This window comes from Pyrus communis, chromosome 7 (genome assembly GCF_963583255.1).
Source record: "Pyrus communis chromosome 7, drPyrComm1.1, whole genome shotgun sequence".
NCBI classification, from domain to species: Eukaryota; Viridiplantae; Streptophyta; class Magnoliopsida; order Rosales; family Rosaceae; genus Pyrus; species Pyrus communis.
Genome location: NC_084809.1, coordinates 15,200,809 through 15,214,760, shown reverse-complemented (window position 1 = coordinate 15,214,760; position 13,952 = coordinate 15,200,809). Strand labels below are relative to the sequence as shown.

The window sequence follows — 13,952 nt, the reverse complement described above, 5'->3', positions numbered from 1 at the left end:
GGTAAAGATAAATTGATATTTGGTCCAGAAGTACTACATCTTAGTGAAGTATATGCTTTATTGTATTTGGCACAAACAGGAGGGAACCTTCACAAAGGTTGCTCATGTGAAGCCTCAGTACTCGAAAGTACCCCAGAAGGGGAAGGCACCAGAGGTTGATTATTTAGAGCCTCAGCACTTGGTGAAACTCCAAACTGCTGAGACAATGGGTGTTTTTGGAATAAATACTCAAACCCTTGATTGTCATTTTGAGTCCAACCTTTGGGTTCCAATAGCTGGTCGAGCTTTCTTTCATGCTCGTCGAGTAATTATTTGCAAGCATGTGTAACACTCTATTCTCGTGCTTTAGCCCTCTAATCTCTTGTTTAAGACTTGCAACCTCAACCATCAATGATTCAACTTGGTGAGTTCGAGCAAGTAAGCGTTGACTCATATTAGAAACAGAGCCTGCACACTGATTACTGAAAGCCAAGGAGTCTTGAACGACCAACTCATCAGACCGGTTTGAAAGGATTATGTTATCCTTGGGAGTGAAAAGATTCCTAGTTACCACTATAAGGTTAGGTCATTCTTCATCACAGAGTCCCCAACCGTAAGAGGACCATTAGAAGATAAGAAGGACATGCGACATATATTATCCTGACGCGGCTCGTATGCACTACTCTTAAGACTCAAATCTAAGCAAATGTTAGATGGGCAAGCCATTTTTCAGAAATGATGAAGGAAAAAGGAGGTCAGATAAAATCTCAAAAGTGCAAGAAAGGGAAAATTCTACATGCAGTAGTTTTTCGAGCATATATTTTGAGCACAATTGATGCCTTTATAAAAGAAGAAGCAACAAGGCCACTTGTTTAAAAATCGAAGAGACACTCCTCTCCGAATTTCAAAAGCCAAATTTTCAAGATAAAGTTCATCAACATTTCTCAGAAGTAATCTTAGCTTTTGGATATCACGTGCAACTTTGTCAAAGATCTCTGATAAAGTTGAAAACACATGAATCTTACTGTTCTAATTACACCACAGTTGCTTATAAGAGTAAAGGCATAACACCACTACTTGTTATTGGGAAATTCTTATATATGTCGACTTCTATACATCCATAACAAGGCAGACCTACAAAAATATCTAACTTTTCTTCCTCTCCGAGAATGCATCTTGAACAAAGCATCTCGAAATACTCAATTTTCTTCCTCTCCGAGAATACTTCTTCAAATAAGTCACACCAGAGCAAGAATATCTCATATCATCAGGGACGAGAGTAAAAGTATCTCATATCATGCAATCTCCCTGTCATTTTCTTTGTCTTTATTCTCACCTGGAGGATTAAAAAGAAAGAAAGCGATCAGTCGGAACTTGAAATCAAATTTCCAGTCAGGAACCGACTGCCTGGAAACTTTCCTGATTGCTTACCTAACATTGCTCTCAAGTACTTATTTTCAAACTGCTGATATAATGATTGGAGCTGCCAAGCATGACGAGTCCCTGAGATGTGATTTCAAATGCAAGGTTTGCATTCCACTCCTGCATCAGAGGACAAATACTGCAAGAGAATATGCCAAACCTGCATAGGGAAAATACCACTTCTATAAGGGGAACAGATAAGGCAAGCAAAATTGATACATTGAAGCATGTGGAGACAAGCATAACAAAACACAAACTGATTCATCCCCGAAGAAGCTGAAGATCACTTGTCATGTGAAGCTATTCGTGCTTCCATTTCATTCAAGGACAAGTCCCAAGGATCTTGAAGAAATCACAAGTCTGATTCAAAATCAAGTATCCACCACCCTTGAATCAAATTTCGTTCCAGATAAAATAAGTAAATTCAGACCTTTGGTGCAAGTCTAGCAGAAAGTCCTACAACTCAGTTCAAGAAAAAGCCTGTGGAAAGTTAACAAGTAAAGCACCTCATTCGGCAAATCTGCCTGCTAAGAGACTAAAGCAGAAGAATCAATGATCAACCTAAAGAATTTGAAATCAGGGGGAAATACTCATTAGGGGGAGCATCCAAAACAGATCAAGATTTTAACAAGTCAATTGAAGACTTGTGGCCATCGAAGATGAGTGTTGTAATTCACAGGCCATTCATTATGGATGGCTACTTATCCCACTACCAATCCACTGTTCATCCCACCACAACTTTATCTAAAGCCTTGTCTATAAAATGGATGAGAAGAAGGAGAGCAAATATACATAGATAGACATACGGCTGGTAGAGGAAGAAATAAGAGAGGTGATAATAGAAAAAATTATATTTGTAATCTTATTATTCTAGATTATAATGAAAGCACCATTGTTGCCCCGATGACGTACTCCAATCACATTGACTGTAGAGGAATCTCGTAAATTTTGTCTTGTTTGTTTATTTCACTGTACGCACAGTCAGTTTTATAACAATTACGGTTTTTTATGAGTAATTGCCGCCAACAAAGGGAGTGAAAGGTAAATAGAATCTATGAAGCCCGAATCTCACTCCTTCATTCATCCCTCACCTTCTCAGTTCTGAGTCTTTTCACTCCATAGATCTCACAATATTCACAAGAACCCCACTTCCCTCTGCAAAAATCTGCAAAAGCCACAGCCACAACTACCTCAAAACCATGTCCAGATCAAAACCCACCTCCAGGTTCATCATTTTCGTCCTCACTCTCATCCTCACCCTCCCACTCCATTTCCCGACCCCCATCAAATCCTCTGAACCCCAAAACCTCACCGCAGACGAAACCGAAGATGGCGGACTTGAAGAGCTCCTGGCATTGGACCAACAAGTCGAGCAGGAAGAAGACCAAGACAGTGCGCCCACCACAAGCTCCTTGGAGGCCCAGCTTTTATCCAATGCACAGAGGATTGTTCTGGAGCTTAATCATGACAATACCAAGAGGGTTGTTGAGAACAATGAGTTTGTTCTGGTTCTTGGGTATGCTTCTTAGTGTTCCAGGAGTGCTGAGCTGATGCCTCAGTTTGCTGAGGCTGCCACTGCGCTGAAGGAATTGGGGAGCCCCCTTTTGATGGCGAAGATTGATGCCGAGCGGCACACGAAAGCTGCCTCGTCTTTGGAGATCAAGGGGTTCCCTACTCTGCTTCTGTTTGTCAATGGCACCTCCCAAGCGTACACTGGTGGATTTTCTGCGTGAGTGGCTCTAAAACTTTATCAAGATGTTTAATTGGGAATATTTTATGTTAACTTGATTTGAATATGGTATGTGAATCATTTTTTTTGGCTAGTTACTTATATTATAAGTTATAATTCAGATTGTGTTTTGTCATTTCTGTTATCTGTGTGCTTATATATTGTCCTTGTGTTTTGTCATTGCCGTAAATTACATAATTTATTATTTGAGTTGTTCTAATTTATTCGAGTAACTTTTCCTTTAAGGTTTAATATCGGTTTTTCCTGTACATTACCCATATATCTTTGAATTCATTTGTATGCAGTATCAGTATTTTGTGTGTATGGCTATGAATATATGTACCAATTGAGTTGTGCATTTCCATTAATGTGCTTGTGGGGGCAAATTGTGATTCAGGGAAGAAATAGTGATATGGGCGAGGAAGAAAACCGGTGAACCTGTTATTAGGATAAGCTCGGTGACAGAGGCTGAAGAATTTCTCAAGAAGTCTGACATATTTGTTGTTGGTTTGTTTGAACAGTTTGAGGTATGTACATTGTTATTGTTTTCAAAATTCTCTTAGAATGCTAGACCTAGGAAATACTGAAAACCTAGGATTAAGTCTGGAGTTAGTATGAGGCCTCTGCCTTGATTGTATATTTTGTTTGTACATTATGGATATTTTGGGCTTGTTTGTTATCAAAATTAATCAGGGGCCTGAGCACAAAGAGTTTGTAAAAGCAGCGACAGCTGACAATGCAATCCAGTTTGTAGAAGCAAGCAACATTGAGGTTGCTAACGTTCTCTTTCCAAATATGAAACCAACTAGCCCTTCCTTGGAATTGTGAAAAGTGAGCCAGAAAGATACACTGCATATGGTGAGTTGCTTAATTTTCTTACTGAAAGTGATGAAATTTTTGTTGTTTTCTTACTTGCATGTGCAACTTGGCCAATGTATATTATATTTTTTGTTAATCTGTCTCAAATAAATCAAAGTTTAGATTCTGTAAACCATTAACGAGACTTATGTATGACTGTGTCAACTTGCATATTTGACTGTACTTGGTTTACATTCGATGAATTTTTTGCAAGTCAGGAAGAACAGGAAGAATTACTAACATAGTTATTCTTATTCATGAATGTTTGGCTTTGCAGAAGGGACCTTTAGAGCGGATGAAATACTGCAGTTTCTGGACAATAACAAGTTTCCATTAGTTAACAGACTTACTGAAGCGAATTCTGCAAAAGTGTACTCCAGCCCTATTCAAATTCAGGTCGTTGATTCCTCCAGTACATCACATCTTCTTTTACGGTTGAGCTGCATACACATCCACATTTATATACATTTTTTTTAGTCTTGTTACAAATGAGATTTTTAAGTCTGGACAATAGTAAAAGTACACGATCATGTATTTTATCAATAAATAATGCATATAAAACAAGATCATGCATAGAGATGGCCTAGATGACTCAAAATTATAAACAAAAAGTAGTACACATATTGGATACAATAACCAGAAGATATATTTAGGTTTTTCTAAAAAACTGGCAAAAACTGTTCTTCAGGTGTTGCATTTCTCTTCCTTCTGGAATTTGATGCCTAAAATTAGAATTTGTTCTCCGTCATTTAATGCAAATCAAACATTAAATCATATTTGCGTACTTACATGGCCCTCTAAGCATTATATCTTTCTTTAGCTTGAGTCATATTTAAAGAATTAGAAATGGCATGCTAATGACTGTCATTTAATAACTCGCTTTTATTGTTGACAGGTTCATGTTTTTGCAGACGCAGATGACTTCAAGAAACTTCTTGAGCCTCTTCAAGATGTTGCTAGACAGTTCAAGTCAAAGGTACGCAAATGGACTATATGTTGAAGCAATTGTGTGAATCAGTTAAATCTACTAATGTTTTTCCTCTTTTATTCTCTTGATCCAGATACTGTTTATATATATAGACATTACGGACGGAAACCTTGCTAAGCCTTACCTAACGGTATTTGGGCTTGAAGAATCAAACAGCACTGCGGTCAGTTTCCCAGTCGTGACCTACACCTTGACCGTGAATTCTTTCTATCAAGGAATTTGCTGCTGAGGCTATTTCTAATCAGGTTTTGTCTGTGTTCTGCATAGGTCATTGCTTTTGATATCAGAGGGAGCTCTAAATATCTATTGGAATCAGATCCAACACAAAGCAATCTTGAAGTAATAATCTCTCACGTTTTGAATTTTTCTCCTGAAGATTATCTACCTAGACTACTGATATTATGAATTGGATTTTGTAGGAGTTCTGCTCAGGGCTTCTACAGGGTACTGTATCTCCACACTTCAAATCGCAACTAATACCTGATAACGTGAGTCCTGTTTCTCCTTAAAAAATATTTTTTGATCAATGATGGCAATTTAATTTTGGAATTCTACCTTAGTTTTGTTTTCTATAACTTTGGACAATAGTTGTTTGTTTTGGTTCCCTTTGTTACATTATCCTTAAGCCAAAATCTTATGTTATTCTGAAGCTGATCAACCAACCAAAACAGTACTGCAGAGTGCTGGTTTTACATAGCCTTGAAATGGTAAATATGAAAGCACTTCCTGCAACGTTGTAGTTCTATCACATTAAATGCAGTGCTAAATCAGCTCACAAAGCTGGGAATTGTTAGTTATATTCAAGTTAATATTCTATATATATAATTATATACATGTATATTATTATTGTATCACAAAGCTTTGATCTCACTTCGGTACTATTCTGAAAAATGCAGAAGAATGAAACCGTCCTGAGCGTTGTAGGAAAGACTTTTGATGACTTGGTTTTACATAGTCACAGACTCACAAGAATACATATTGTATCACAAAGTTTTGATTACTTCTGTACTATGTGAAAAATGCAGAAGAATGAAACCGTCCTGAGCGTTGTAGGAAAGACATTGGATGACTTGGTTTTACATAGTCACAAGAATGTTGTACTAGAGGTATGTGTGTCTTCCTCTCCTACATCTATTTTATTGCTGCTCACACGATCACATCCAAGTCAAAGTTCCTGAAGTTTGAAAACAAAATAATGTTTCTTATAAATCAGAACGAAACAGGGAATGAGCTTTATCAATTTCCACACACAAAAAAATGGGATCGTAGGAAACTAATGAGAAACTACTACTTTTCAAAGAACTGTAGTATTCATCAGATAAGTACTATTAAAGTTCTAAAAGATGCTCCATAAACCAAACCTTAAAAATTTGTACATTGTATATAAGTATATACATATACATATATATAAATATGTAACTAAATGTGTATGTGTGAGTATCACTTTTTCTTTATACACATCACATCTGTAGGAAACTTGCCCTTAAGAACTTGGGGTTGATCAGTCGTGTACAGCTTATGCCTTAGCTTGAGCATTGTGTCTTTAAACTTCACCCTTGAGGAATTTAGAGAGCCACTTAGCAGAATCTTTAGGAATGCGCTTGAGATTGTCTTTGGAATCAATGTGATGTAGAACTACGGTAGTATTAGGGTGAACAAGGGTGTGACGGGACCGAGAAGAAGTAAAAGATCGAGGAGACGAATTAGGGGTCGAAGAGACGAAAGGAAAGGGGAAGAAATCAGGGAGTTCCAGTAAGGAGATTTTCATTCATCAAAAACTAAAGTAAAAGATTACAATCTGCTCTATTTATAGAGACAAACTTTGAAAAATTAGGAAAGCAATTTAACTAATAAGAAATCCTTTAACAACGGAGAATTCTTAACTAAAATAGGAAAACTAATAAAAGGAAAGCTAATCCAAGTAGAATTAGGAGATGCATTCTGCATCATTCTCCCCTACTGAAAAGAACTCGACACAGGCGAGTAAGCCAATATTAAGGACAACGACGACGTTTGTAAGTATGGATGATAGGAGGACGGGATGCTGCCAAATCAAGATCCTGAAGAGCATCCTGATAATGGTGCAAAAGACTGGAATCCAACTCGCGAAATTCAGCTTCTGTAATCCAAGTATCCTCAATAGCAGGCTTTCCCACCCAACGAACCAGATAACGGGTCGATCCTCCAGTAGACGAAGTCACAACTTCATGATCCAAAACGTCAGCAATCTGCTCTGTAAGGGCAGAAATAGTGGACGGAAGTCGTGGTACCATAGGAGGAATGGAACTCTGAGCAACATCCATCGACAGAGGTGGTGAAAAGGTTCCCCGATAAGGAGATAAATCAGAGACATTAAAAATGGGACTGATCTGCATCGTGGCAGGTAACTCAATCAAATAAGCATTGGACCCAAGCTTCCTAAGGACACGATAAGGACCCATCGAACGAGCATGAAGCTTTTTAAAAGATTGCTTAGGAAAACGCTCAGGACAGATCCGCACCATAACAGAATCCCCGTGCTGAAACTCCTGGTGACGACGATGAGCATTGGCGGCCAGTTGATAACTGTCGGTGTGCATGGCTATTTGCCGACGGACGTCATCATGCAGTTGACTAATATGTTCAGCAAACGACGTAGCAGAGTCGGAGGCGCGGGCAGCCATAGGAAGAGCAACTAGATCCACAGGTGATCGGGGAGAAAACCCGTGAACAACCTCAAAAGGACTTTTACCGGTGCTTCGATTAACTGAGTTGTTATAAGCAAACTCAGCCACAGGCAACAAGAGATCCCAATTACCAGGCTTATCCCCAACTAAACAGCGAAGTAAATTTCCAAGACTGCGATTAACCACCTCCGTTTGTCCATCCGTTTGGGGATGGAAAGCAGAGGAAAACTTCAAAGTAGTCCCAAAAAGCTTCCACAAGGTTTTCCAAAAATAACTAACAAATTTGACATCACGATCAGAAACAATAGAGACAGGGAGGCCATGCAAACGAACTACTTCCTTAAAAAATAATTTGGCCACATGAGAAGCATCGGTATTTTTGGCACAAGGTAGAAAATGCGCCATTTTAGAAAAGCGATCAACTACGACAAAGATAGAGTCATGGCCGCGACTAGTCTTAGGTAAACCAAGCACAAAATCCATACTAATATCCTTCCAAGGAGCATGAGGGATTGGTAGAGGGGTATACAGACCTGTGTTACGTTTGCGAGCTTTAGCTAGCTGGCATGTGCGGCATTGGGAGAGGAGCCGAGCAACATCACGTTTTAACGACGGCCAATAGAAACGATCTTCCATCAAGGCAATGGTTTTGTCTTTACCAAAATGTCCAGCCAAACCACCACCATGTAGTTCCCAAATAAGGAATTCACGAAGAGAAGTACGAGGAATGCATAATTGGGTTTTCCGAAACAAGAACCCATCCCTTGTAATAAAATCCACATACTCACGACGGTTACCGTTGGAAACTTCATGGAAAATAATTCCAAAATCTGGACACGACGAATACTCGGTCTTAATACAATCAAACCCAGTGACCTCAACTGTCATTGTGTGCAAAATAGTAGCCACGCGACTAAGGGCATCAGCTGCCTTATTGTCAATGCCGGGACGGTGTCGTAAAACAAACGTAAAGATCTGTAGATATTCGGACCACTTGACATGTTGGCTGCTGATGGTGCGTTGAGAGTGGAGATATTTCAAAGCTTGATGATCGGAATATAGCACAAATTCGTTTGGCAATAGGTAATATTGCCAATACCGAAGGGCCTGTACCACAGCATAAAACTCCTTATCATAAGTAGAATAACGTTGCTTTGCTGCATTAAGTTTCTCACTAAAGTAGGCTACTGGATGTCCTTCTTGGCTAAGCACGCCACCAATTCCGACTCCGGAAGCGTCGCATGCCACTTCAAAGACTTTAGTCAAATCAGGATGTCGAAGAACAGGTGCTTGACTCATCTTTTGCTTCAAAATTGTAAAGGCCGTGGCAGCTGCAGGGGTCCAAAGAAACGCTCCTTGTTTCATGCAATTAGTTATTGGTGCCATAATAGTACTGAACCCAGGAATAAATCGGCGATAAAAAGAGGCGAGACCATGAAAGCTGCGTGCCTCTGTTAATGTCGTAGGTGTTGGCCAACGAGTAATAGCCTCCACTTTAGTGGGATCGGTGCTAACCCCAGCCGCAGAAATATTGAACCCCAAAAATAGAACTTGCGGTTGAAGAAACGAACATTTGGGTAAGTTAGCATACAGTTTTTCCGCTCGTAATGTAAAGAATAGCGAGTGAAGATGTGTGAGATGTTCTTCTCGAGAGTGGCTGTATACAAGGATGTCATCAAAATAAACCACCAGAAATTTGCCAATATAGGGCCGTAACACATGAGTCATCACCCTCATAAACGTGCTAGGTGCATTGGACATGCCAAAGGGCATAACAAGCCACTCATATAAACCATCAGGGGTTTTAAACGCGGTTTTCCACTCATCTCCTTCACGAATTCGGATTTGATGGTAACCACTGCGAAGATCTATCTTAGAAAACCATTGGGAACCAGCCAAATCATCCAACATATCCTCAAGTCGCGGTATTGGGAAACGATACTTAACGGTAATTTTATTTATGGCGCGACTATCCACACACATTCGCCAGGAGCCATCTTTTTTTGGTGTAAGGAGAACTGGAACAGCACAAGGACTTAAACTATGACGAATAAAACCCTTAGCCAGCAACCCCTGGATTTGTTGATTTAATTCCGCTCGCTCAGGTGGGTTCATACGATAATGGGGAAGGTTAGGAAGTTGTGAACCAGGAACAAGGTCGATGGCATGCTGAATCTCTCGTGCTGGAGGTAGTTCATCTGGTAAGTCCTCAGGTATAACATCAGAGAATTCCGTGAGTAGCTGCCGTATGGGTTCGGCAAATGGAGTGGGGGTACATGTAGAGACCGGTTTAAGCAAGAGAGCAAAGACCACACCCGTGTCTTGTAGTTCATGTGTAAAATCTACAGGTGATAAGATACTTAAACGATGCTCCGAAGCCTTCCCGTTTAAGGGCAGTGTCGGTTGAACCTCCTTAATTGGTTTGATGGCTGGGTTGGAAGGCTTGAGTGTTATGTTTTTCCCTTCATGTTGGAAAGTATAGGTGTTCTCTCGGCCGCAACTTTTGACTTTACGATCATAAAGCCAAGGCCGGCCTAGTAGCACATGTGCAACACTCATAGGTAGGATATCACAATAAAGCTTCTCGTGACAGGGACCCAATTGAAGAGGAACAAGACATCTTTCAGTAACAGGTAACCGAGTTTTATCTACCCAGCCAACTTGAAAAGGATGGGGATGTGGTTCGGCCTGAAGGTGAAGACGATCGACGGCAGCTTTAGAAATAACATTCAGCGTACTTCCCCCATCAATAACTAGCTGGCATCGAGTGGTACCGCAAGGGACATAAGTCTGGAAGATACTTGTGCGTTTCCATGAATCAGGAGGTGGAGGTGTAGATGCTGAATAAATACAACGCATAACTCTCAGTTGTTGCAATGCTTCTTCCTCACAACAATTATCAAGGTCGGGATCATAAATAGGTTCAAGGGGCTCCACATATTCGTCCACACGAGGGTCCTCAGTGTTGGAGCTAATATTTAAAGTTCTATGGGGGCAACGGGAGGCGATGTGGCCCTTAGCATGGCAACGATAGCATTCGAGGTGAGTAGCCGTGGATAGGGCTGGTCCCTTCTCTGTGGCAGGTACCGTGGGAGCAGGTGGACCAGTGATGCCATATTTGGAGCTTGGATTACTGCGGTTTGGAGCAGAAGTGGAAGGATACCCGGGAGTCCCGGTGTACCTACGTTGTGGCCGCAAAAAGGTTTCAGCTTCCAATGCATGGCAATATGCATCTTCCAAAGTATACGGACGGAACCGACGGACTTCACGCTTGATATCGTCACGAAGACCATGAATAAAACGAGACATGGTGATGTCGGGTTCTTCACGAAGCCCCGCACGTATTTTGTGTTCAATAAAACGAGCGTGGAATTCTGTAACGGTAAAACTTCCTTGTGAAAGGGTCCATAACTGATCATACAATTGATGGCGATAAAATGTAGGAAGATATTGTTCGCGAAGCTTGAATTTCATCTCATCCCAAAGAGTCACCGGCTGTTGTCCCAGTTGGTATAGTTGCTCCTCCACGGAATTCCAATATTGTCTAGCGGCTCCCTGTAATGTCATCTTCCCAATGCGTAGTTTATAAGCATCCGTCAAATCATACCAAGCAAAATAATCTTCCAGGGCTTGGATCCAATCAAGAAACATCGTAGGATCCCCACGACCATCAAAAGTAGGAGCGATAGGTTTGATGTGGCGGATGATCTCGTTGTCAAACTGGCGAGGGGGAGGAGGGTACTGATCATGTGGAGCGGGTGGGAGGTTTAGAGCCTGAGGAGTCACTAGAGGAGGACCTATCGTGTGTTGAGTATAATGGAGTGGCGGCAAAGACCCAGTGGAGCTAAGCGGCCTTCCGTAGGACACTGCCTTTAATTTAGGATCCACCGGTGGAGTGGGCAAAAGGCCACTTGTTGGTGGTGGCGTAGACGAACTTGGGATCACTGTGGAGGAAGACGAAGTTGCAGCGTGTTCAACCCGAAAGTGGTTGATAAGTAACTGAACGGAGTTTTGAAGTTTAGTGATGGCAAGGTCCGTCGTTGAACGATGGGCGTGAGCCTGTACCAACTCTTCTTTGAGGTCAGTGCTGAGTTTAGAGAGTTGGGTTTCTATGCCCGCGATATCGTCCGTGACTTTGTTTTGGAACGTATGACATTGTTCTGCAAGGTTGGCCACGGTTTGGGGTGCCATGGCAGGGATCAAACGCCAACGAAAGGGATTGTAGGCTCTGATACCAAATTGATGTAGAACTACGGTAGTATTAGGGTGAACAAGGGTGTGACGGGACCGAGAAGAAGTAAAAGATCGAGGAGACGAATTAGGGGTCGAAGAGACGAAAGGAAAGGGGAAGAAATCAGGGAGTTCCAGTAAGGAGATTTTCATTCATCAAAAACTAAAGTAAAAGATTACAATCTGCTCTATTTATAGAGACAAACTTTGAAAAATTAGGAAAGCAATTTAACTAATAAGAAATCCTTTAACAACGGAGAATTCTTAACTAAAATAGGAAAACTAATAAAAGGAAAGCTAATCCAAGTAGAATTAGGAGATGCATTCTGCATCACAATGTAATAAAGCCCAAATCTTGTGGTATAGCCATCACCCCATTCAAAGTCGTCAAGCAGTGCCCAATAGAAATATCCTTTCACATTCACACCAATCTTGATTGCCTTGCTGAGCCAGTACAAATGCCAAAGAGTATTTTTAACTCTATGCGGATCCTTCAGTGCCTCATCAAGTCTGCGAGCATCCTTCTTTGCGTCGTTGATTCCATTTTCAGTAATGTAGATTTTAGGACTTTGGTAGTTTTTCTTCATGAAGTCGATGTTTCTGCAGACCTTGCTGACAAATGGACACGAAACTACTTCCTTCAGCCTTAGGCCAATAGGATCTCCATTTTTATTTTTTCGGGTGATTCAGCTAAAGCATTAGTTGTATAGCTAATTGGCTTCTGTGGACTCGGTAGGGAGTTTTTAGCATATATTGAGGTATAATAATTGATGCCAATAAAGTCAAAGGACCCTTTGACCAAGTTCTTCTCTTCATTGGTAAAACTAGGTAGTCTGTCCTTAAACAAATCTTTCATACTCTTTGGATAATCTCCATAGACTAATGGCTCCACCTACCATCTCGGACTGAAGTCCAGAACTCTCGCTGCAGCTGTCTTCTTCTGAGTCTGAAAAGGCTCAACATATTATCCTACAAGCCTGATTCCAATTTGTCCTCCTTGGTTTGCTTGGAACTTCTCTTTGTATAGCTTAACAACAGTAGTACGGGCAAGGAGAAGGTTGTGGCTCACAATGTAAGGCTCAGTAGACGAATTACCAGATGTTCATACGAATTTTGTATGCAAAGAACATCTGCCTGGTGCAGCGAATCCAAGTACATACCTGAACGTGGAAATGATAAATGGTTCATTGATTGTAATCCAGTTTTTGAAAATATCTCCAATTGTTTTGAAACACATTTCGCTATAATCCTTAACATCGTCCACAAAGGAATGGTGCAAAGGGCCGCCATACTTGTCTTGCAAGGTTTGGGGTGAGTCAAAATGAAAAATGGTCACATAGGGTGTGATGCCATTCTTGATTAACTCGTCAATTAGGTTGTAATGGTCAATGGCTTCTTGGTTTATTCCACCACTCAAGGTTCCATTCGGAAGAATCCTCGTCCAGGGGATGGAAAATCTGTAAGAATCGACTCACATCTTCCTTGTATCGACTATACGAGTCGATGGCAATGAACATGTTTGAGTGGTCTGAAACTCTCTCTGGGAATTTCTCAACAAAGTTGTCCCAAACACTTGGTCCTTTTCCTGAATTTTTTTCTGATCCTTCTATTTGTGTGGCAGCAGTAGAGACGCCAAACACAAAATCAGTAGGGAACTCAACCCTCTTGACTGCCAATTCTTCTGGGTTTGGATTTGATGCATTGTCATGCAATTTCTCCAAGTCACCAGCATTCACAACAACTTGTAACGTAAATATTAACCAAGCAATCGCCATCACCCCTGCTCCTAAAGCCTTGTTTCCCATTCCTCTCTTCCGATATTGCTACTATAAGAGTAAATTTTAAATAAGTGAGTTTTGTGAAGAAACTCTCAGGTTCAAGCGCATGTCTTACAGAGGAATAGGATGTCGTTCATATAGACATGCCTTCGAAAAAAATTAATTAACAAGAAAGAACAAACTAACAAAGGGTGACTTTCTATCAACCACAACTCAGCACATGTAGTTCCAACTGAACCCATAACAGACTCTTTACTTCTCTCTACACAAGATAACTCAAACTAAATAATGAACTAATTAAA

The 13,952-nt window shown here is 40.7% G+C and overlaps 1 protein-coding gene and 1 pseudogene across 1 annotated transcript; one reads left to right on the top strand and one right to left on the bottom strand.

The window, feature by feature from the left end:
• The first annotated feature begins 2,600 nt into the window (after window positions 1-2,600).
• LOC137740617 (protein disulfide isomerase-like 1-5) lies at window positions 2,601-5,646 on the top strand. Its single transcript, XM_068480457.1, has 10 exons — window positions 2,601-2,909; window positions 2,961-3,130; window positions 3,528-3,657; window positions 3,824-3,876; window positions 3,963-3,988; window positions 4,266-4,384; window positions 4,884-4,964; window positions 5,050-5,139; window positions 5,244-5,315; window positions 5,396-5,646. The coding sequence occupies exons 1-10, from the start codon at window positions 2,601-2,603 to the stop codon at window positions 5,483-5,485; spliced, it is 1,140 nt and encodes a 379-aa protein (XP_068336558.1). The 3' UTR covers window positions 5,486-5,646.
• An 811-nt stretch (window positions 5,647-6,457) lies between these two features.
• On the bottom strand, window positions 6,458-13,389 carry LOC137741059 (beta-glucosidase 12-like; annotated as a pseudogene).
• Window positions 13,390-13,952: the final 563 nt, after the last annotated feature.